The sequence below is a fragment of the Megascapheus bottae genome, chromosome 19 (assembly GCF_031878675.1).
Source record: "Megascapheus bottae isolate mThoBot1 chromosome 19, mThoBot2.hap1, whole genome shotgun sequence".
Lineage (NCBI taxonomy): Eukaryota > Metazoa > Chordata > Mammalia > Rodentia > Geomyidae > Megascapheus > Megascapheus bottae.
The window spans coordinates 3,807,767-3,833,767 of record NC_143527.1 but is presented as its reverse complement, the minus strand read 5'-3'; the positions used below and the strand labels follow the sequence as shown (position 1 = coordinate 3,833,767).

The following is a 26,001-nucleotide window of genomic DNA, read 5'->3' as shown; positions in this document are numbered from 1 at the left end:
TGTAAATAGATTGATGTTATTCACCTGAAGGAAACGGAAAAGTAAATGGGGGAAAATAGAACAGGATGACTTCTGCTGGGGCTCCAATGTCCAAGCGTATTTCAGTTTTAAATTCAGCCGTGCCCCCTTGTCGTGACCATCGATTCCTCTCTTCCTCCTGAAGAGCGCTTTGTGCACGCGACTTCCAGCGTCTCACACACCTTGTGGAGGAGGCTTCGTGTGTGGGGGCTGAAAGCTTTGCAGTTGTCTCTCACCTTTCCACCAGTTGCCCCCTCTGGGGCTCATCTGTGGCCTAGAAGTTCATCCTCCAGGTTTCAATCCCTGGAAGCCAGCATGGTTCTTAGTCCTTAGGAGTATGAAGTAGCGTGTGTGTTGCTCTAGTTGAGACAAATATATTTCTCCTGCCCTGCCAGGACTCTATCCCTGTTCAGGAAGGGCTCCAGCCTATGATGCGTCTCTGCAGACTGAGAACTCCACATCTGACTGCCCTAACTCCTGAGGACGGACGGCCAGGCAGCATGACAGATGGAAAGCTGGAAGCGCAAAGACTGAAGCTATGAATGGGCTGGTCACAATCGTCTGTCCCATTTTTAGCTGGGTTTCGTCTGCCTTCTGTTCTCCCAGAAGACAGAGCATCCCTGATGCAGCCATGCTTTGTCTAGGGACTTTCTATTGCTGTGTGTTGGCAAGTGTTTGCTCTAAACCTAAAAGTGTAAGAATGCTAACAATGGCAAGCCAGCTCCCTCTTCCTCCTATGAAGTCAAGGACTTCATATTTCCAGGATCATTCTTCTGTTGATACAGGCCATAAAGGGCTGTGGCTTAGTATCCCAAGAGATTTCCTCCAATTATGTTTCCTCTAATCTGACAGAAAACCAAGTCTGCCCCAATGGCAAGCTCTGAGAAAGAGAAAAGGAGGAGGAAAGAGCTCCTGGGACAATAAGTTCTTCACTTAACAATACAGAAGTAAGACTATCGATGGTAGCTAACTTGAAGCTGAATTTCCTGGGGCCAATTCTTGGGTTGAGTCATGGGTTCCTGTGATGACAAGGCCATGATACAGCAGACAAAATTGAGGAGCCTTTGCTGTTCACAGCAACCTTTCCAGGACTTTCCTGTCACAGGATACAGGTACCAAGTCCTTCACCAAGTAATCCCTCTAGAAGGGAAAGAAGTATCTAAGCAACCCTGCTGGCAGCCTAAGGCACAGGAGTGGTGGGGCTCAGTCTAAGCACTCAGAATTTGGTGACCATGACTCCACTAGCTTGTTGTTTACATAGTCAGGAGAAAATCTTAAGGAGACAGTTCAAAAAGTTGTTTTTACCTATGAAATAATGACCTAGCCCGAATGATAGCTCTATCACTCAGGACTAGCATTATCATGAGAGGTTGCCTTTAGCAGAATCTGTGCAGGGGTTTTGCTATATTCGCACTTGTATGTCTTGGGCAGAAATATTTTCTGTTCACAGGCCCAAGGTGAGAGAGGAGGTCCAAAAACAGTCCTTTCCCACAAGTTACCACTGTTACTGTATTTAATCACTGCAACATTGGCACAATTATTGTAAGACGAGCAGTACTGAAGTTAAAAAGGTAGTTTCCTTTTAATGAATAGCTAGCTACACAGTATCTAGAGAGACCTGTACCTAAGAAAGCCTTGCTTCACATGTCTGTATTCTTGCAACCATATACCAAATGAAGTCCTAGCTTCAGCCTGGTCTTGGAGCTCAAAGCTGCCTGAGATTTACTGCCTGGCATGGCACCTCCAAGGCCACTGCCCGTCAGCCTGGGAGTTGTGGCGTCAGAGCATCATGGCGCAGCATGGGCAGCCAGGAGAAAATACGTCTGGCTTCATGTGGAATTCAACACAAAGATGAGGCTGACAGACAGCTCGTCATAGTACTGTCACGGTACCTGCTGGTGTTCCAGGAGTGTAAGACAGTCTCAGAGTTTAGTATCTGAATACACAGAAATGTACAGTAGAGACTCTGAATGGAAATACCGGGAATGATAAAGTCTGGAGCCATGATCCTTTCAGCCTTTAGAGAAGCTCTTCATTGATTTCATTGGATGAAAACAGTGACTGAATTGATGATTGTCCTCGGGCAAAGGATAACAAACTTGGCAGATAGGAATGCTACCAACATGAGATGAAGCATCAACAAAATCCAAAATTATATGCAGTTATATTGCTAATACTAATGATATATCTGATGATGCCAATGATGAATGATAAACTGGACTACTTAATCCTGGGGAATTTAGGGAGAGGTGTTACTGTTATAGGAAATATGTCATAGCATAAAGAAAAGATAAACACTAATCTCACTGCAAAAATCTCAAAGCTCCCCAATAAAAAAATCATAAAATGTAAGGAATGCCACTGTCTTTGAGATGTATACCAGAAACAAGATTACATAGTATCGAACAAGTATCAGAAGCCATACTTCCCTGTATTCTAATCTCAGTTCTGCCAGGGGGATGAACTTGTGTAAATTATTCAAATATTTTAAATCTTTTGTTTTGTTTTGTTCTAAATCCAAGGCTGAGATGGAAACAGTACAATACCTCACAAGTATACCATAATGCATGCTAAGTGCTTAGACTTATACCTGGAATACAATAATAATTCAATCATTTGTCATTTTATTGAGATGAATGCCTTATAATGGGGCTTTTAGAAGGCAGAAATCTCTGCCTAATTATGCCATATTTCATTTAAATTAATTTTGAATGACTGCATTTATCACATTATTTCTCAGGACAGTCTTACCATAAAACATGAAAAGGTATTTTGTTTAATGAAAAAATACCTTTGATAAAAAAGAAGGTATTTTAATGAGGATGTACGGTATATGTAGCAGAATAGTTCTCAAAATATGTCACTTGTTCTTAGTTTAGCCAATTGAATTAGAGACAATAGAGTTGTTATTTGTAGGGTCATAACTCAATATTTTAACTGTGCAAATCCTAAGAATATCAAGAGAGCAGTAAAGTAAATGCAGTCCAAATACAAGAAAAATAATTCCATGACGATTCCTCAAAAGACTAAACATAGAGCTCCCCAATGGCAAAACAATTCTACTCCTTGACATTTACCCAAATGTCCAGAAACAAGGACATAATAAAGCCACTAGCACAATGATGTTCATTGCAGCATTATTTACCATAGTGAAAATATGGAACCAACCCAGATGCCCCTCAGTAGATGAATGGATCAACAAGATGCAGTATTTATATACAATGGAAAGAACGACATCACCCAATTGGAAAGGAAATTGAAATACTTGGGAAAAAATCATATGAAATGAAGCAAGTCAGACACAAAGGAAGACAGGCTCAATGGTTTCCCTCATTTGTAATAATTAGTATACATCTAGGATTCTCCTAGCAGAGGATTCCAATAGCATGAAACCAAGATACATAAGGTCATATAGGATGAGACTAAATGAAAGCATCTCTAGGATATAGAAATAAGAGCTTTATCTTGAGGGACTGTTGTTCTTAATGTACTATGTTATTTCTCTCCTGTTGCCCTTTGGTTTACCACATATTGTTAGGGCATATATACAATATACCAGGTAATGGGGCGGGGGGGACAAGATGAGGAGGTAAGGGGAGGGAAACGGGGAAAAAATGAGGAGTATCAATGTGTGAGAAGTAATGCACCTACTACCTGGCCAATGTAAATGTATCCCCTCTATACATTATCCCAACAATAAAAAAATTAAAAAAATAATTCCATGAGCATAAACAGTATTTTCCCCTTTCAACCATTTTTTAAACCAAGGAAAAATATACTTCTTCAAAACTTGTATGTCATCTGAAAAACCATCCTGACAATAGTGGCTGTTGCATATTCAATGACAGGTAGAAATAGAAGTAATTTCTGAAAGGAAGCATGACAAAGTTGAACAGGAAGAAAAATGAAACCAGCAAACACTGTATTACCTACCATCTTGTTCTTTATGTGCATGGCACCTCATGTCCAACCTTTCTGCTATTAGAACTTTCAGTGTGTGTATGTGCATGTGTGTGTGTTTGTGTGTGTGTATATGTGTGTATGTGTGTGTTGTATGGTTTCTCTGTGGGTTTTCTGTATGGTTCTTTTATTATTGCTGGTGCTTTATAAGAAATCTACTCAAAGGTGTTCCCCCTGTAAACCAAGAAAGTATTTGTAGTTTCAGAAATACTTGAAGCATCAGGCAAAAGAAAAGTTCTTCCTTTAATCTGAGAAAAACAAATAACTCATTGTTAACTGCCAGCTAGTTACTTGCCAAAACACTGTAAAGAATGAGGCGAATGTAAAAATCTCCGAACACGGGTCTTACGGGGAATTTGCTGAGGCATGGTTATTGGCTGCATCTCTTGTAACGTTCTCATTTCAAAATGCGGCCATCATTTTCTGTTGCATTTGTCCAGTTTATTCCCTGTTCAGTTTCCCTTTTTGTCACATGGACTCTCTGCTCCAGCTCTAAATTTCCAAGAGATCTCCCAGTGAGGAGTCTCAGCATCCTTACAAGGAAAAGTAACACATTCTGACCTTTCATTTTCCATTAAGTTTTGATACAAGCCAACCAATCAACCACCCAATCAAAAGTCATTTTGACATTTTTTGTCAACATGCGTAGCTCATTTATCACTAAATTTTACTGATTCCAAATCTCTTGTGGCAATATTTCCATTCTCAGTAACACTATTTTGAATCTGTTTCTCAATGTTTCTTCCCAGTAGTATTTTGTTTTGTCGTTGTAATTGTTCCTTATTGTGTTGACCTGGTGCTTCATGTTTTTTGGAATTTTCCTGTAACCTTATTCTCATACATTTAATTTACTCTCCATATTTTGATAATTCACATTCCTGTAGTCTCAAATACAACTGTCCCATTAAAATATTAGTGTATTTCATACCTTCCAGAGTTTCTAATCATCTGAATCATATTTTAGTTTCAATCTGAACTTCTCCCCTTTTCAAGTCATACACCTACTTCCAAAGTCTCTCGACTAGCAAGTCATTTTGTCACATTGGCAATTCTTTCCAGGTCTGCTATCTCACTCACTCTATGTTATTGGATGAGAGAATACCACATATCCACAAACTCATCCAGCAATACAGTATTCCTTTAAATAAAACTTCACCCAGCACCAGCTACTGCAAAGCACCAGGAGTTTCTGGAAACGACAGGTGTAAGCTGACTGGAGTGGGTGTTTAGAACGACTCCTATTGCAAGGTGCACTACAGCATGGTGGAGATGTGGCTGATATCTACACGGAGAATGCAGTGAAGGCTGGGTAAGGAAATGCTGCCCTGGTGTTGATTCCACCCCCTGCTCTTTAGTTATGCTCCTGCCTCTCTCTGAGTTGCTCACATCAGCATGCTCATGCCTCAGCCCTCACCATGTCAAGTGGAAGCATCTGTTCCTCCATATCATATACTCTTTGAGACTAAGTGCTGTAACCCATGAAGCAGAAAGCTGTGCCTGTAGAACAGATACACAGAGTAGTCATATACATATATATGCATATACATATATATATATCATGTAAGATCATACTTAAGAGAGTTTGCCAGAGTTACGAGTCAATCACCTTTTCTTGTTGAATAAATCTGGATTAATGTATCAGAGGCTTAGTCATGATCTCATGAGACCACATGTAGAGTAATACTAAAATCTAGCTCTAGCATTATATAGCAATATCGGTAACAATATTAGCTCACAGCATGAGAAGCATGAAGCTCTGACAGCCTGGGTGAACTGTTGCCCAGTCATCCATACCAGAACATATTGATGCTAGAATCTCAACGCAAGTTGGTGTCAGAGTCCATGGCTCCTAATCATTCATGAAACAAAGGCATACAAATATACACATGTGTGTGATATCAATAAAGTATGAATTTATGCAGAGAAAGAAAACTAAAGACCTATAAAAATAGACCACAGCAGTGATCCATCTCAAGTCCAGCATCTTCTAGAAAGAATAAGCATTGCTCAATGAAAAAGCCCCAAATAAAGTTTTCTGGTCTATGAGAAACCGTGGTCATACACCATAACCGATATCATGTTATCATACTACTAGACTAATGCTTTATTACTGTCATTAGCATCACTTTTTTTGCCAGTCCTGAGGCTTGAAATCAGGGCCTGAGCACTGTCCTTGGGCTTTCTCAAGGCTAGCGCTCTACCACTTGAGCCATAGAATCATTTGCAGCTTTTTTTTCTATGTATGTGGTACTGAGGAATCGAACCCGGGTCTTCGTGCATGGTAGGCAAGCACTCTACCACTAGGCCAAACTCCCGGCCCATTAGCATCTCTTTTGATATGGCAGCATATATGTCACGGTGAAAGCATGATAACTATTGTGTCTGAAAGAATAACTACAGATACTGAAATCAACTTTCCCAGTTCCATATCTATAACCATTTTACCTTAACAGAAACTTGGTTTTGTGGCATATTACTCTGCAATCTAGAATAGATATGTGAATTGCTGTTCGAAAAAAGAAACTATTTCTGATCCAACTAGACAGGAAAAAATCTAGCACAATGCACATGAATGTCAGTGCTGGTATTTTGATCAGGAAACCAAGTACACTGTCTGTGCCTTTAATTCCACATGGAGGGCTCACGAACAGTTCACATATACATCGTATGTAAACACATACATAATGACATACATATACAGACAGACAGACAGACATAAAGACATTCATACAGACATAAAGACATACACACACATACATAAAGACATGCATCTTATATAGCCAGAATCAGAACACACCAGAGACATAAAAGAGAGCAGATGAGTTTGACCTAGTGGTAGAGTGCTTGCCTAGCACGCACGAAGACCCAGATTCAATTGCTCGGTACCACATAAGTATAAAAAAAAGCCAGAAGTGGTGCTGAGGCTTAACTGGTAGAGCTCTAGCCTCGAGAAGGTCCAAGGATAGTGCCAAGGCCCTTAGCTCAAGCCCAGGACTGGCAAAAAAAAAAAAGCGAGAGAGCAGGCAGAGTCAAGGAGTGGGATATAAATTCAAAGCTTAGCACATGGATTTATCAGAGTCTATAAGAAATGCACAGGGCAGGGTTTTATAAAGAGGAGGTGTGTGGATCCTGGTTAGGACCCAGAATTTTAAGGCAGGACATGTGCAGAATGAAAATGATGCTAACAGTTTTCAGAGTTGCCAGCAGAAACAAACCATGATTGTACTGTCTTGTAAAATAATCATTTCCTTTTCCCCTCAAATGAAGATGCATTACTACTAGAAAAATGATCATTAAAAGACATGTGTGATGCAAAAAAAAAGTGCTACTAGTGATTTTCCCAGGAGTTGCCTGATGATTCACAACAGCAGACCTCTGTGAAGCTGACTCCTTTCCACCCTCAGCAGCTCCACTTCACATGTCACATGCTGCCATTGCCACACGGCCTCCACTGGCCAGGGTACCTGTCCACTGGCCACTCCACACTCTACCTGCTGGTTTTCCAAATCTGCCATTGGAAAAACACCTCCCTCTCAGACTCCACCAGAAGGTCTGGGGAAATTGTCCCCTCATACTGCTTTCCTTACTCTTCCTGTTCTAACTTCCATAAATCCTTACTGTTCTCTTGGAATCCCTTGCACAAAACTCTTCGGAGTTTCAAAAGCAGATTTCTAAAGAAAGTTCCCAGGGAACAGAACAGCTCGGTGAGGTGGGTTCTGATCAAATGACAACAAAATAGGGGTGACGTATCTATGACTCATACATAGCTATGGGGCTCATGCCCCATAGCTGTTGAATTCGTGCTGTGTTATAACTTCTCTGCAACTGCTTGGGCAGGCTTGTTGGAATGAGGTATCTGAAAGTAGCCAGGAAAGAAGAGTGCTACAAGGACCTACAGAAGCAGAATTTCAAGCAAGTCAGCATAGCTGAGGACTGGTGGGAAGAAAGCCAATGAGAAAGCAAGAACAGACAACTCAGCTCTTTCGAAGCAAACACATCAGGAAGATGAGCCACGAAGAAGCAGGTTCTACCAATAGCAATTACTTACCACAAACACAAATATCACCATCCCATACACATCTTTGAAAAAAACTGCGTGTAATTTTTGGGGGGTCAGCATGTTTATGGATAACAGTAGAATCTGCTTAAAATCAGATGATATGAATGATATACATATACCATTGTTATGTGTAGAAAAGTACAGCCCAGTGGATTGTTCATACTGCTTTGGGGGAAAATGGAATTTTTAAACATTTGAATTATGTTCACTTCATAGGTAAATTTCACAGTTTGTTTACTTTGTTTCTAACAGTATTTTAATTTTTATTCTAACTCTGATCTAATACTTATTTTAGCTATTAGTTGTCCGTTACATTCATTTTCTGTCTTCTCTATCACATTACCACGAGTCTTGTGATTTCAAGTAAGACAAAAACACTGGTGTTTGTGTGGTGCTAGAGGACAGAGTCCTTTTAAACCCCTCACATTCAGAGGCTGACCGAAGTGTACTGGAGGTTGCAAGGAGAATCCACCATTTGTTTTCCCCAGCTTCGCAACTTCACAAACTCCTTGGCACACAGGCCTTTGTCTTCAAAGCCAGCAGTGGGCATTTGGATCTTTCTCATACATGTCATTCTATAGGAACTGTTTGGCCTCTCAACCTTACAACTGAAAGACATAAGTAGGTCACGCCCTCCCACCAAAACCAAACAACTTGAACTTTCAAGTCATCTGGTCAACCCCATGAATCCCACTGGCAGTAGCGTCCCTTCCCGATGCCATGTGCCATGTAACACAACACATCCACAGGTTCTAAAATTTAGGATGAGAGATTCTGAAAGGTCAGAAATCTCCCTGCTACTGTCAGATATCCGACTCACAAAAATCAAATCCAAACCAAACGAAAATGTTATCACATCCAAGAAGCTCCAAAGTTGCAATGTATCTGGCAGGCTCATTCTAAATTCTTTCAGTTCAGCATCGTAGCAACTACACTAGCTAAATCAGGCAAACGGTGAGGTTTTGGGTAGGACTCACTGAGGCACACCTGCAATCTATTTCTGTACCTATAAAACTCAAGAAATGTGTAATCTGGTCCAAAAAATACAACGGAACAGAAGGAATAGACTAACATGCATAGATTATTGCTGCTTTAAAGGGGCGAAATAAAAGTTACAAAGAGAAACCCAGGCCAGGAGCATAGCCTCGTAGTAGAGTGCTCATCTAACATGCACAAAGCCCTGGGTTCAAATCCTCAGTACCACGTATGTAGAAAATGCCAGAAGTGATGCTGTGGCTCAAGTGGTAGAGCACATGGTATCTTTTATCACTCTACTTAAAGCAATATAAACTTTACTCTTCTTGTCTGTATCATATAATTTTCCCAACATTCCCACTTCCCAATTCCAAAACTACTTCCATATTCCTCAGATGTTTTTATAGCAACATCCCACTAAATGAGTATTTGTTGTATACTACTCTGAGAGTAAGTTGCCGTAAATGTAGAGACTTTAAACACTATAAATTTACTACCTTGTGGTTCTGTATATAAAAAGTTTTGGAGTGCATGTCCCAGAGTTAAGATCAACATGTTATATGTGCTCCTATTTTGGAATATGTAGAGGAGAATCAACCCCTTGTTTCGATTCAGTTTCTAGAAAATTCTCACACTGACTCTCTTCTTGGTGTTTTATCCCTCATTTAAAGCCAGCTAGGTTCTTTCTTACATCACATCCCATGACCCTGAATCTACCACCTCCTCGTTCTCTTTTTAAAGACTCTAATAATTCACTGAGTCCTTCAGAGAGTCCAGTAGAAGCACCCTATATTAAAGTTAGGATAAGCTTTTATGAAGGTATAAGTAGGAGCATCATCCTTAATTTGACCTGCTATGGTGCCTTCCCACTGCTATGTAATTTCATGTGCTCAAAGATTTAGGATATACCCTTTCCAGGTTAGGACACAAACATCTCGCGGCAGGAGTGCATTATCTAAGCATCAGATTCCTATACTTTACTTCTCTTTTGCAAGAAATGAACTATCCAAGAGGAAGCTAGAGCCCCACAGTAGATTTCTACTGCATGATCTACACAACAGATCCAGAGATATCCACTGAACACAGGTAAGTGTCCAGCACAGCCTAGTGGAAATCAAGCTATTCTGCATCATTAGAAAAACCCACTATGAATTCTACCAAAGTAGTGATGCTGACATTCAAAACAGGAAAACATCTTTAGTCACCACAAATAACTCTTGAAGTCTAATAAAACCTCAACTTATTTTACACACAATCGGATTGAAAATTAGCTTAAGTATCCATAAAACATTACAATAAAACAAATGTTGAAGAGAATGAAAATAGTTGATAACTTTTAGGCAAAATATACTCAATGCTTAAAATCCAACAAGAATATTTCTTGAATCGGAATTTAAATATTAATGAGACAGGTTGCTTGGAGAAGGTGACTCCAGAAAAGAATTAAAAACTGGAGATATAGTAATGTATTATTTCTGTTTTACCTTGGTCATAGTTCTTGAGTGTTCTTCTTGCCCAAATGATGACGTTTCTCTTAAGAACAATTTGAGTGAAAGGTGGGGTCAGTCATTTGATGATGTACAAACAACTGAAGTAGCCTACCAGGTATGTTTTGGTAACTTAGCAAGCAGTCATGTTTCCACTTGGAGGCCTGTTCAGGAGACCCCCGTCTGCCCTTGCTTAGAGGCTCCCCTCTTTCCCTCCTTCAGCTTCACAGCTGGAGGCTACCGCACTGGCCACTGGGGGAGGTTCCTGAACATAACCGGCAGGGCAAGAGAAAGCCCGGAGGCCAGCCTGTCAGGCAGCAAGGAAAATGGCTGCAGGAGACAGGAAGGAAAAAACTACAGCTCTCTTTGCGAGTGTTTAAGCTCAAAGTTTCCCCAGTTAGGAGCACAATATGCAGAGAAGAAGCTGTCAGTACTAACAGATATTAGAGACAAACATGCAATGAGTCACGCTGTTGAAGGAAGTGGGCCGAGAAGGCAGAAATTCATGTGGAGGAGACAGAGGGGGTGAGTGTTCACCTCTACACATTGTGAATTGAAGCCTCAGAAATGGTGAATTTAGAATTCATGCACCAGTTAGTGGGGCAGTGTGGGTGACACAGAGTGATCCCTCCATGGAATTTCTTAATGGAACGTGGCTAAAAGACTTGCAGCAGGCAGTGACAATACAGTTACCAGGAAGACATGTCAGCAGTGTCACACAACCGGGAACAAGCAACAGTTTGACATCGGGGTATAACTTCTGAACTCTGGTAATACCTGCTCTCTAAACCTCTGGCATGAAAGGGTACATGAGGAATAGTGCTCATTTAAAGAGAATACACCACTATAAGAGAAATGGGTCTGGGTGCCCGGGGTCCCGTCAAGAATGCATCACGGGGACCTGGGAAGATGGTTGAGTGGTAGTATGCTCACTTAGCATGCATGAAGCCCTGAGTTCAATTCCCTAGTACCACATGAAGAGGAAAGGCTGGAAATGGTGCTATGACTCAGGTGACAGAGTGCTGCAGTCTTGAGCACAGACAGACTGAAGGACAGAGGCCAGGCTGTGAATTCAAGCCCCAGGACTGGCAAAAAAAAGTGTCATTTTCAGAAATTCAGTCAAGCAATTTCTCTAAACAACCAAAACTAAGCCTAGACACATCACATGACTATACCCCTCCCGGAAACGATGTGGGGGAAAACATCATATTGTACAGGAGATCTCCCAGTCATCTTCATTGTCGCTGCTGTGGCTGTCAATATTCTCTGCCAGGTGGGAACTATTCCTGGAAGGGCTCCCCGTTCTGTGTTCCTTGTGTCTCTCCAGACGCCCACCTGGACCAGCAGAGCTCTGTCTCTGGTTTTAGCCCTTCCCTCTCTGCCAACTCCTCTGTGACAGAGATCAGATCCACCAACCCATGTGCTGGGGAATGATACGAAGGAAAAGAAGAAATCCTCCCCACATGAAAGGCTTCGGTAATGATGACACATTTATAATTTATAATTGAGTTACTGCTCTCAATTCCTATTTTTCAGGTTCATTTTTGAAAAACATGGCTTAAAAAAGGAAATGTGATTTTTATTTTTTAGTTCTCTCATTTTCCATTTGATAAGCTTATACTGCAATGAGAACATTTTTGGTTGACAGAGTGTAAATATGAATGAAAAACAAATCAAAGTCCTTCTTTTAACCCCAGCGTTTGAAAGCTTCTATTCTTTCATCTTGTGGGAGAAAAATTCAAACTAACCTTTAAAAGGCATTAAAAAAACAGAGGACAGATTTAATTTTTTCTTTCTTACCAGCACAGATACCATAACTTTAGAACCAAGTTGTGAAACTTTAGAGACTCAAAAAAAATGTTTAAGTGCATATGCATTCACATTTCTGATACAAAGAGGAAAATCATTAAAATTGCATTCTACCTCTGATGATATTTTACCTAAGTAAAATATGTCATCTAGTATGCATAGAAGTATTCTTTTAAATGCTCAGCTGAAACCCTCACATTACAGAGCATTCTTTCCACAGCCTTTGAAGTCAATCGGCATGCAGTGTAATAGGAGGGTAGGAGTTGGGCAGGATGTCCTTAGAAGACTTTGAGCTTCTCAGATGAAAGGTGCTATTTAAGTACAAAGTAGCACAATAATTTCAATATATTTAACAACTCCACTCACTTCAATGCACATGGCTAACTCAAACTAACCTATCCAGTACTTTGAGTCATAGTCCTTAAGTTGCATTTCTGTGGTTGGATGTGTGTGACTTCATTTCAGAAAAGTAGTGTAGGAAAGGAAAATACCATCCAAAGTGGAAGATTCCATAAATGTCCCATACCATGTGTATAAATAGAAAAGTCTCTTCCATATACAGTAAAGTGAGAGGCTAGCAAAATATGTCTGCTACTGAAAGGAGGGAATATTATATTCCCCAGAAGTAGAGCACCTTGGATGTTTTCTTAGAGCTGGATGAGAAGAACATGTGTACTGCCCTGGGCCAGGAGATATGGCAGATGCTGTTATGGTTGCTGTTTTCTAATGGTTTCCTTGTAGAAGGAGACGTGCTAGTCTCTGCTACAAAGGCTTTCTTAGGTTGACTCTTTGTCATGGGGAATACAAAATGTTTCTTAAAAATAATTCACAATAACCAATTACTGTGTAGTACTTTCTATTTCTATTTTATAGTGGATAATTTAATTATACAAATAACACAAAAGAACAGTATTTTTTGTAAAATGTGAGCATTACAGAGAAACCTGTCAATTGTTATTCTCTTCTTCATCTGAGCACCTAATATCCCCATCAATGCTCTTAGCAACCCACCTGGCTCACGAGTGCTATGAACTTATGAGTCCATTTCTCCAGTATTTCCCAGGGCCTTACAAAATATTTTCAAGTCATTTTCTTTTGAGTAATCAGTTTGGTTTAACTAATTTTGAGGGTAATGTTAAATGATAATATGATACAGGCCTGTGACAAGTACTTCCCCATGTGGTATGTGTTTATTTGTTGAGTTTGCCATGCTTTAGTAGAAATTCCCCTTTTGTCACTTTTAGCAGTGGCTCTGTGCTTATTTCCTTCTTTGTAGCTGAGAGTGCACGGTTAATGTGACATTAGAACCCAGAACAAGAGAGAAACTTCCTATAGTCAGCAGCCTGGAGCCACCCTCCATTGGCATTTCTTTAAGCTTTCTGCTTGTCCTTTAGAGACTGGAGGATTTGAATCAGCTGATTCCCCAGTCTCCCAATCTCCATGCATGCTAGACTTTACTGCTGGCAAACCCGTTCCTGCATCACAAGCCTGGGAAATAACATACAACCCCCAAATAGTTTAGTGAACTCATAAGAAGCATCAAAACCTATCAAAAGACACAGAAAACTATCTCTTAGGTCTGAATACATGGTCTTTCCACAAGGGATCACTCAGTGGTGGTAAGGAGCCAAGCATCCCTGGGAATTCAGAACTTCTGAGATATACGAGCAGGAAGAGCCAGGGTTCAGAGGGCTGTTACATTCAAGTTCAGCAGAAGAAAAACTCAAGGCAATCAGTTATTTATAAACAGAAACAAATGAGTAGATACTAGATTTAACATGTATTATCTTGCCAGTACAACAAGATGAGAGCAGACGCCTGAAGACTAGAGAAGGAAAATGAAACAACAACAAAACACAGGACCATGGGAGGTTGGAAACTAAAGCCTGCTAAGCATGTAAGTTCTGTAATTAAGTTTTGAAATTTGGAGAGCATTCCCATGGTACGATCATCTGCTTAGAATACGGTTGGGCTAGTGGGTTTGTATATGGGGAAAACTGGGCTATGTGAGTCAAGAATTCTTACGTGAAATGAACATATGTGGACTTATGTGTTTATGTAGTCATGCATAAGCATTTGTGTGCATATGTTGCATGTACATGTGCATGCATGTGGAGAAAAATACATGTGCACATATGCACAAGCTTGGTAAATGAGATATGCTCCTAAGAGAGATTATTACCAACTCAGTATAATGTCTTGAAGTTTTTGAGGTTATATGTTTTAAATACAGCCTCTGGATTGTGGGAAACTCATAAAAGTAATAATAATAAAAAAACCTTCCACCTGGCCTTCCTGCTGCCATTTCTGTTGTGACATTTTATATCTGTCATCAGAAATAACTATAACCTCCACCTGGAAATCTGGGTCCACTTTACCTGATCTAAGAGGAAAAAAGAATGATGTGGTACAAATATTCATTTCTCAAACAAACCCCAAGGAATCAGGTTAGTTTGGAAAAAAATATCTAGGATTCTTGCAGTTGCTCCAGTACCACACACCAAAGACTCCTTGTATTATTCTTTAACAAGTGATCAAATTCATTAAAAAAAATGAGATCTTGTACAAGGGAGATCTTGTAGGGGTTCAATAATTCAAACTCAAAAATATGCACTAGTTGATGTGTCCTTCAAAGAGCCCTGTGAGTCAATGGATTGAATTTAAAACTTGAGAAGGATAGAATACTGCAGATAGTTTACTGAGCTGACCACATGCAAGAAGTAGGAAAGGCCAGGCCTGGAAGCCAGATCTGCTCCCAGTCAAGTCTACCTCACCGTCCAACTTTTCACTGTGAGGCTGCCATTCATCTGCAGTGTGGGACCCCCTGGGTGCCACAGTAATATCCACAACGTGTCCTCCTTGCATCATGAAATGGACTTGAGGATCTCTCCTCCCCAAGTTCGCTTCCCAGGTCATCACGTGAACCATTTCACTAAGCAAATATGAAAGCAAAATAGCAACTAAAGCTTGCAGGCTTCAGGGTCCTGCAAGTTGTCTGAACTTTCACTAGCCCTGGGCTACTGTGTCTCCACAGCTAACTCTGCATGGAACAAGCTAGAGATGGTTCTGCCACTCAGGTAGAGACATCCACTGTTATCTTGGGCCATCCTGGGAAGATTTCAGGTCCTTTCTTATGATCTTGTTGTGCACTCAAAGCCAAGAACAGGCCAAGAATCAGGACAGAATCGCTGTCCCATCCTTAATGCAATCTAATTTCTTGGTATCATCTCCTCAAGACTCGCCCATTTTTCCTGGTAACAGAAACCTCTGCTAGCCATAAACATAGGCACTCCAAGGCAGAAGGGCAAACATAATCACCAGGCCACAAAATAGCCACCAATAGCCAATAATGACAGAGTGACCTCTGTCATTTATGATTTGTCCACAAGAGCTCAAAGCATGGATAACCTGGCTGGTGTCGAAAAAATATGCTTGCTTCATCCAGCACGCCTTAGGAAACCATAGACCAGACCCAGAAATAAAATACCACTTACCTATACTGTACTGTGTGTCACACTTCATAGGTCCAGTTTATATTTAAAAGTCATCAGTGAATGTGACAAAGATTACCATTTAATTTCAGCATAACCATTTTGACAGAACTAACATAAATATTGGTGTATTTTGGTGGCCTGGGGGTTTGAACTCAGAATTTGTTAAGAAGATGCTTTTGCTTTTGTCATTTGAGGGCTAAGGTCTTCCACTTATGTCTGGGCTGGCCTGGCCTGGCCTGTGCTCATTCTCTGCAATGACACTGACGTGGCAGGCATTGATTAAAATGGAGTCTCAATAACTCTGCCTAGGATGGCCTTGAACTGCAATCCATCCATTATCTGCCTCCTTAGAAGCTGATATTACAGAAATGAGCCATTGCGCTTGCTCTCTCATATCTTTTTGGTACGTAACAAATTGTTGATAGTACATGAAATCCCCAAGTAGTTAATAAGTGGTCCAATGTTAGCAGCGCATGAAAGCAGAGCCGTCATTCCCTAGTGATATTATAAAATATTGCTAGTGCACAGGGTTAATTAAAATGATGCTGTTAATATGAAAGGCATGATATTACATTATTCATTGTAAAAACTGTAATTCTTTGTGCAACAAAGCCCTACTTGTATGTCTCTTCCATAACATGACAGGAAAATCATCAAGTTTTACGTGAATTACAATATCCTGTTGCCTAGCATAACCTAAGCAAGACAATAAATGCAAACTAGATAAGTAGGTATACATATATCAAAGGTGGGCTCTAAGTCATCTAATCAACTTTCCATTAAAAAGAAAAAAGATTTCATCCAAACTCTAGTGCTGGGTATGGAAGAGCATGCTCTTCAAAAATTTGATAGTGTATTTTTATTGCAAAGAAGGACAACTGTTAACCAAGTAAGCCAGCCAACAGCACATTCCCCTCGTAATATTAGCATAGCAAAAGGAAAATTGACATAATCTTCATACATTTATAATTGCACCGAATGTCTGCCAGGCCTCACGAATGAATAGAGTGCTGTCACAGGCCTCAGTTTTCTTTTCACCACAATGCTAAGAAATTTGCATTTGTAAAAAGAAATTAGACTCATTTATAGAAGGTCATATAGAAGGTCATATAGAATGATCATTTTCTGAGCAAATGAACTTTTCATACTGGTTCTCAAAATATCTTCTTTATAAATACTCTTTATAATACAATTGACTCTTAAAATTTTTTAGAATCCCAGGTGGAATTAGTCTGTTTCTCCAATTATACATTCAGCATGATAGAACTCAATTTAATTAATTGTAGTGTGGTTGACCATTTTAGACTTGAAATCTAAGTACCGTGCCTTCAGAACACGTTATGTTTTGAGGAAAAATTCTTTTCCTTTTAGAATGCAAAAAGGTTTTAAATAGAACTGGAAAATACCTTGAAAAATTTTCATGTCTTAACAAAAGTTTTGGTATTACAAAGATAGAAAACTGTAGGAGAAGAATAGGTGGAAAAAACATTTAAAGAAAACCAGCACCTACTTACCAGGTGTGAAATTGTATCTAGCTGAAAATCCCATAGATTCCAGCTCTCCATCAGCAAAAAACTTAATCCATAGGAACCTCCCACTGGATTTGATTACAGGTGGATTTTGTTGTCCACAGAATCGTCCAATTATTGGAGAAAAGCCAAAGGGTCCATCTCGAACTTCAATGTGATCAAATTTGCATTCCCAAGATGGCTCAATCGAGTATTTTTCATCAAAGTAAAGTTCAATGCACTGCCTTGGGGCGGCTGTAAAAAAAACATGATTATAGCAGAAGACCCATTTCTTCCATCTTAAGGTTGATTTTCTTGATTCTATTTCAAGTTTTATCTGTGTACCTTTCATCAAACTGTGCAGCCAGTTTGCATAGTGAGCAAAGAAAAGAAATGATACCATTCTATAGGATATTTTTGTAAAAAATATATCTTCTGGTTGGGTGATCCTTAAAGCTGGTGGTATTGCTGTGATTTATTTTTGAAAAACTATGTTGATATCTAACATAGAACTGGCTGATAACAGGGTGTAAAGTGAAGGGACACGGTTCCCTTTTCCTGTCTTCAGGAAATGCACTTGAGAACTATTCAGAACAGAAACACACAGACATCCACAGACATCATCAGGTGTTCTGATGAGATCTATCGATCCATGCAAAGGCGTCTAGAGTAATTTACCCAGAACGCCAATCTGAACATGTCAGTCTCAAGTGGAGCTTTAGCATTTCTCTATCAGCCGCTGGCCAGTGATGGCTGCACCTGGCACACGAGAGAGAGCCTGGAGGGCATCCAGGATGTCAATGGCCTCAGGCAGGCTGAGTTCTCTAGGACCACCTGGCATACCCCTTGGCTTGTGTCCTGGAATAGCTATCTAGGTACCTTCAGGTCGGCTCATCTTATCCAGAAAGGTCTTGCTTAAGCAACTTCCTCCCTCAATTTGTTCAGGAAATATCGTTTCTACCTTCTTTACCCAGTCCTTATCACTGAAGGTTTCAGAAACCTTCTTGACAGAATGACAAAGCAATGTATCTTCAAAGCTTGTGGAAATGTCTTCGGGCTAAGTTCTATCTGTGAGTAAGGGTGCTCCTGAGTTCCCTTCCCCATCCCCAAAGGCCGCCCAAGTCCTGTTCTACTCAGCCACAGTGCTCCAGAATGCCCCAAACATCGCACCTCAGAACACAGTTACCAAATGGAGTCCTCAGAGGGCCTCCAGGCCCCTGGGCCCGCTTCGGCACACAAGCCCTTCCAGACGCATGAAGGTGAAGATAACACAGCCCACCTGCTGGGGATGGGCTCAGCAGCTGCTATCAACGACTGTCCATGCCCCTCTGCTTTTTAAATGTGTCCTGGTTACTACCCTTAATAAACTCGAAATTAAACCTTCACATGCATAGAGTTCAAAAGTTTACATTGGCTTCTAAGTGGGAGAGTTTTAGAATAAAATTTAATCCTATTGCTTGCCAAGTATAGACTTAAAATTCAAAGAATATTCAATGAATTACTTTACTCTATAAAAATATTCTTATTAGACACTGGAAATGGACATTCATAGCTATTTATAAGGAAGAGTCGATCATTTCATTTGAAATTAATGTGTGCCACAAAGATTGGCTAATACACAAACTCAAAGGAACATAGGCTCAATGGTTTCCCTCATTTGTCATAATCAGTACAAACCTTGGGCTCTCCTACCAGAGATTTACAATAGAACAAAACCTAGATACATAATGCCATATAGCATGAAAGGACCTCCAGGATATAGACACAAAAGTCATATAATGAGTGATTGTTGTCCTTAATGTGCTATGTCATCTCTCAGTTCTTTTGCTGTCCCTTGGTTATCTCATATTGTTACAGTATCTCACTTTGTTATCTGATATATTGGATATATTTGTATTTGGTTATTTGAAATTGGATAGGGAAGGGGGGAAAACAAGATGAGGGGTGGGGTTGGGGGGAGGGAAATGGGGACCAAGACATGAGAAAGAGTATCAGTGTTTGTGAAGTAATGCACCTTCTATCGGGTGAATATAATGTAACCCTTCTATTAATTACAATAATATATGGAAAAATTGGCTAATATAGTAGATAATGACAGATTTATGGGATTTACCATTCATTTATCTGCAAATCTGAACTATTCCAAAAAGATACTTCAAAATAGCACATTTTCCTCCCTAATATATTAGTCTAAAAGCAAAAGGGCAAATGTTTAAGGAACTAGTTCTGTGTATGCACCAATTACTAAATAGACCACTTGTATCCATTATTACAACACAATGTGTCTGCTTATTTATCTTCTCTTTGGTAGGCCAAATGACATACTTTATGGTAAAACAGGAAAGCTTATTTGCAAATGTGGAGTACCTCTTCAATATAAACAACGGATTGTTTTGGAAGGGGAAAGGAGCCCAGTGCTCAGTCACTTAGAAATCTGTCTGTCATCAGGTGCGGTGGCTCACACCTCTAATCCCAGCTACTCAGGAGGCTGAGATCTGAGGATCACAGTTCAAAGACAGCCTGGGCACAGAAGTCCATAAGACTCCTATCTCCAATTAACCACCAGGAAGTAGGGCTGTGGCTCAAGGGGTAGGGCGGTAGCCTACCTGAGCTGAAGAGCTCAGGGACAGTACCCAGGCCCAGAGTTCAAGCCCCATGACCGACAGAAAAAAAAGAAAGGAAAAAGAAAAGAAAAGAAAATCTGTGTGTCCCCAAGTGCCTGTGCCTGCAGCATGCCTGGCTAGGAAATGAATTGCCACCTAGCATGAATTCATTCAGCTTTTCCTTCATGTACTTTTTCATTCAGGTTCTGCCCAACTTCAGCACACCAACCACTCTCTGCTTAGTCTGGGACCGTATCACCATTTTCAGTATGTTACATTCTAAGTGGATAATTCATTTTCCTTTCCATTTGTTATTTGTGTTTATATTTGCTACACATATACCCATCCCTGAAAATGCTAGTAGCTAAATTTCAGCTGGTAGTCACTAACTTTTTCAAGCTACATATGACATGTAGTACACTTAGTTCTATAAGAAAGGAAAAGGCAAAGCATAGAAAGATACTGCCTGTCTCCTTTGGTCCCACAGACTACAAATGGCACATGGCTACACTGTCTGCTTAGTGATCCTGTTCATCTTATAGGCCAACAGCCTCTCAAGCACCTCATGCCACAGCCATACTTCCCAGCCTTCCCTTGTTTATCTGTGCTGTGACAATGAACAAGAGCAGCTTTTTTTAAATCTAAACTTCATCATCAGACGCTGGGACATCCTTGACCCAATTCTTCCATCCAACTCCCAGGCCTCCGATCCAGTCTATTACTTTTCTCCTTCTTTGGCCTATCCCTATTGATTATGTTCTAGAAGTCTAGCCCTCCTCCTCAAGCGTAGGGCCAGTACACGATGTAATATAGGATTCTCTAGCTGGTGATGATGGTTTATACCTATAATATGGTCTCCACAGAAAGCTGAAGTTGGAAGGATTGTAGTTTGAGGCTAGCCTGCTTAAAAACTTCCATGATATTTCATCTCCACAGAAGAAACTGTTCATGGTAGCATGATCCCATCCTCTCACTACAGCAGAGTTTAACGTAGGAGAATTGTGAATCCAGAGAAAGAATAAGACTCTCAATCCAGGCAAAACAGAGCCAGAGGCTTGGTTCAATATAGGGACGCCTTCAAGCAACCAGGAGGTCCTGAGTTCAACCTCCATTTCCAAGAGAGAGGGAAAAAACACTAAGGATTCTTAAAATCAATTACATGAGAATTACAGAGGAAGATCCATCCATCTATACTTTCATGAGTTGAAAAATAGTTCGACACCTCAATAGCTGCCCTGCCAGTCTACATTATCCATGCAGATGCCCCCTCCCCCACCCCCTATCTCTTCAGGAGATAACTCCATTAATGCCCACAATGAACCCATTGCTGCTCCTCTGAGGCCCTTTTTCCACCTACACATCTTATCTACCATGACAATTTTATCTACCATCTTGCCAAGCATCCTGCCCCTATCCTAGAATGGTCCTATTCTCTCCTGGCATCCATTCATTTAAAATTCACTTTCTTAAATCCTTCCTGTTTCTTTTAGTCCCTCCATGACCAGAGCCAGGTTTTGCTATTGTTTGATTAGCAGGATTTTTTTTTCTTGCAATAGCTTATGTGCTTTTCTTTCAGTTATTCCTAATCAAAATATGAAAGCTAACACCCTCCCTCGTAGTTTTTTCATTTGTCGGCCTATCCCAGCTTTCCTTTGCCAAACTTAAACTTAGGTCAGTTTATATTATTTATTCAAAGGAGCTGAGTTTGCAGGCCATATTTTAGGCACTGTTCAAGGCCTTCTACACTACTCCTAGAAGAACAGTTATTTAGTATTTGTTACATAAATAACTGTAACTGGAGTGATTTAAAATAATTTGGAAGCAAATTTAAGGGAATGTGCTATTTATTTTCTCAATTACATTTATCTTAATCCTAAGCCAAAGTGCAAGTTCATGAGCATTATGTGTGATAATAAGAATACATGCATACTGCAACCAACAATGTTCAACAATACTTTTAAATGCACCTAAATTAACTTACTGTTACTTGAAAACTTAATCTACATTTAAAAAAATGTGTCCTGAGTTAATATTTGAAATGGAATAAATGGTTTTATCTTTCTGAACAATTTAGAATTTTAAGATAATCATCCCAGTTTTTACATAATGTAGATGAATATGATGCCTGTGTTTGTTCACCCCCCTCTTTTCATCCCTGTAAGCCCCCAACATGTGTCAACTTCCTGATATACATTTAGTTAAAAGGCCCATTAGTTGGTAAAAGGAGTTGCACTATTGGTCTCCTCTCCTAAATAATCCATCTTTTAGTCAATCAATTTGTATATATATGCATATAATCCTATTTATATTATCATGTAGACCTGCATTTTAGATCTAGCTTCCTTAATTCCCATGCAAATGATATATTTTTCTTTATGACAGATGATTAAAAATCTGTTATGTATATGTACCACATTTTCTTGATAATATTTTAAAATACAATTGATATGCTGACTGCCTCTCTTTCCCTCAGTTCCCTAATTAATTTAAAAAAATCCATTTGTTGGGATCCAATGTCTCAACACATTCAAATGATTCCGAAGTTTACTTTAAAAAAGTTTATATTCTCTTTGTTATATATAAATGTCAACTACGTGAGACTCACTTGATAAAAAAGAACAATTAATTTCAGCCTAGAAATTACACAATTCAATTTTCCTTTCTATCAATCTAAACTGTCAGAATTCTGACAGTTTGTTTTATCATTTTGAACATAAGAGCTTATGTAGTTGGCTGGTCTTTAATAAATGTTCTTCTTTAAGCATGGCAAGGGGAAGAGAAAAATTCTTGGCTTAAAAATTATGATGAGAAAAAGAATCATCTCGAAATGGAGATTCATAAAAGCAGAAAAGCAGAGCCTGTTTTGAGAGAGCTGTCTGATGTTCACACTACAGGCCTGCAGCAGGCACAAATATCAAATATGGGCTTTTCTATGAAGGTAGTTTTGTCTGTACAAGTGCATGCACACCGAGAAAATAAAGAATTCTAGGTTATCTGGCACGAACACTTAAAATATTGATCACTCTGTCACTTGAGCAAACGTTCATATATTTTTAAAGCTATATTTAACAGTCATGTCTCAAGGTTAGTAGAAACGGAAATTGTTGAAGAGAGGTGAGTGTCTTTTCCAGCACTATTTATCCTTTAAGTCTCAAAAAAAACTATGATGAAAGAAAGCATCATAAATTAGAACCCTAGCAATGACTTTGAAATACAATAAGGTCACCAATTTCTGTAATGTCCCCATGTTTACTGTGCATCCAAAGCCAGGAGGTGGCCAGGCCTGGCCTGGGTTCTGGCCTCCCCATCTCTCACCTTCGATGATGTACACGCACTCCCGGTCAGGGGGGTACTTGCTGGGGTAGTTGGGAGAGGTGAAGATTCCTCCCTCGGCATGCTTAGTCCAGGTCCCACACTGCACTGACTTCTGAGTTTCTGAAGTGGTCTGCTTTTCTGTGAAGCAAAACAAAACACAACCACATTTAAAAGGAACCACCAGCCAATTTTCTATAGGATTAAAAAGTAGAGAGGACATTCATATAACATCCATTAGTAAATTAATTTTACAATGCTCTCCTCGTCAAAACCAATCAATTATATACACTACATTCTGGAATATGTAGACATCATATTAATAGTATGGGAAATAATAAGGGATATGGAAATAAGGAAATGCCACAGTAATTGCAGTCTTCCACTAGCATTTTTTTTCCCCCAAAGACACACCTGTTCCTTTCTTGGTTGCTCCAGACAGATGAAGGATGGTTAAACTTGCTACAACTGAAACAGAAAACAGAAGGATTAGAGAGAAGCAATACACATGAAGATGATCAAGTCCTAGATGTATAGGAGCAAATCAAAATACAAACATAAGATGATACCGAAGCAGGTTAGTTTTGTCATTGTTGACTCCGAACATGCCAAAACGCATTCAGAATGTCCAAAGTGGGAATCTGAGAATCAGATTCTGAAGGAAGCAATGTTCGGGGTGGAGGAGACCCAACCTCTGAAAGGCAAATGCATGCTTCAGCATTCAGACAACAGTGCACTCTGCTAATGCCACACACGAGACAGCCAGACTTTGAGGTGATCACGGGTATTAAACTACTTCTGGCAAAGGCTTTGGCCAGATCTCCAAAGGAAGACAGAGTGGGGGAGGAGGGAAGAGCAGAACAGAAAAGTAAATATGAGAAAGACCTCCATGACAAACAGATCCTTTCACACTGCCCATATGGCTGCATTTTTTGTACATAAGCAGATCCCAGACAGGGAAGGGGTGGGGAGGGGAGGGGAAGACAAGACTGACTGTGCTGGGGTGTTAAATGGCCCGAGGAGAACGGTTGCTTACAACTGGGAAGCAAACCCATCCTGAGAACTTTCTAGGCTGTGGATTTTGTCCCTTCTAACCTGAAAGCAGGTTGGCTATCGAGTGCTATCCAGACATGAATGCCTATCTGGAAAAGTGTGTTCAGAAGCACTTCTGCAGCTGTTGTTGGGATCCAGGAGGAGCTGCTCCTTCCTGGCTTCTGGAGAGACCTGCAAGGTCTCTGGGGGTGTGAATGTCTGCTTACTTTACTTCTGATGTCCATTTCCTCCACCTTACCAGAAAGCCTGCAGCTAGCAGCTGCTCATTCTTCCTTCCACATGTCCGCATTTTCCTCTTTTGTGGTTTACTTTGCTGCTCCATTACATAAAAATCTTCCCTGTCTACACTTGAAATACATTTACAAAGAAAGACACCGTCTAGAATCGCTTACTACACCCAAAGGTCAGTCCAGTCATCACAAATGCACCCTACACGCCCGTGGTCTATCAATGATCTGTATACATCATTGAGAAATTACCAACTCCCTTCCTTCCTATTCTAGGCAGATCATCTCCCCTTACGCTGTAAAGACTGGTCGTGGCTGCTGTGGTGAGAGGAAAAGGGGAATATTGCAACCTGCCATTCTAACCCCCATACACACAAACACACACACATCCACTCACACACACTCACTCACACACAGAGGCTCTCTCACACTCACACACAGAGGCTCTCTCACACTCACTCTCACACTCACACACAGAGGCTCTCTCACACACATTCACACACACACAGAGGCTCTCTCACACTCACTCACACACTCACTCACACACATTCACACACTCGCACACACACTCACTCGCACACTCTCTCACACACGTGGCCGCCATCCCCCAGTGCACACTTGCTCTTTCCCATCCTCTGCCTCCCTCCTCTGGGCACCCACCCTGGCCCAGGCTCTGCGCGCCTGCCGGAGGGAGGGGAGGCCAGGCTGGGCTCCCCAGCGGGTGAGGGGCGGGCGCGGGCTCTGCTGCCGCAGGGACACCCAGGGAAGACCCGGGTCCCGGCCCCAGGCTGGGCGGCCGCTCTGGCCCCGGCTCGCGGGGCTCACCACCCCCTCCTTCCCCGGCCCCGCAGGCCCGGGCCCCGGCGCCCGCCCGCCCGGCCGGCGCGAGCTGGCGGAAAGTTCTCGGTGCGGGCGCGGCGGGCCGGGGTCGGCGCGGGCCGGGCGGCGGAGCGGGGCCTGCGGGGCCCGGCGCCGGGCGGGCGCGAACCCGGGGCGCGCGGGACACATACTCACTGAGACACAAACGGCGTCCATAGACCATGTCTGTGCGTTACACCAGAGGCTCCGGGCTCCGCTAATTCCATCTAGAGACGGGCGCGTCGGTGGCGGGGGCAGACGAGGGGTCCCGGGCGTGGAGGAACGCGCGCCGCCGGGGAGGAGGCAGCGCGCGCCGGGCGCGAGAGCCGCCCGAGCCCGCACGGCGGGCGGCCGGGCGCCCAGGGTCCTCGGCCCCCGCGGCGCCGGCGGGGCCTCAGCGCCGCGCAGCCGGCGTCCACGCCCCGGGCTGGCGCGGGCCCTCAGCGCCGCGAAGCCGGCGTCCACGCCGCGGCGCGCTGCGCTGGCCCGGGCGGCCTCCTCCCCGCATCCCCGCGGCCGGCCGCGGGCGCGGGCCGAGCTCGGGCGCCCGGGGCCGGGGCCGGGGCGGCTGGCGGCGCGAGGCGGGGGCCGGGCCCCACCGACGGCAGCGACGGGGCGGCCGGGCGGCGGCGGCGGC

The 26,001-nt window shown here is 41.7% G+C and overlaps 1 protein-coding gene across 1 annotated transcript in view; it reads right to left on the bottom strand.

The window, feature by feature from the left end:
- The window catches only part of Neto1 (neuropilin and tolloid like 1), a 98,531-nt gene extending 72,798 nt beyond the window's left edge, over positions 1 to 25,733 (bottom strand). Inside the window, exons 1-4 of the mRNA XM_090353549.1 lie at positions 25,521 to 25,733; positions 23,641 to 23,694; positions 23,230 to 23,367; positions 17,318 to 17,566 (exon numbers count right to left, since the gene is read on the bottom strand). Coding sequence (XP_090209675.1) covers positions 17,318 to 17,566; positions 23,230 to 23,367; positions 23,641 to 23,694; positions 25,521 to 25,548 — 469 coding nt within the window. The 5' untranslated portion in view covers positions 25,549 to 25,733. The remainder of the gene's footprint in view (positions 1 to 17,317; positions 17,567 to 23,229; positions 23,368 to 23,640; positions 23,695 to 25,520) is intronic.
- Positions 25,734 to 26,001: the final 268 nt, after the last annotated feature.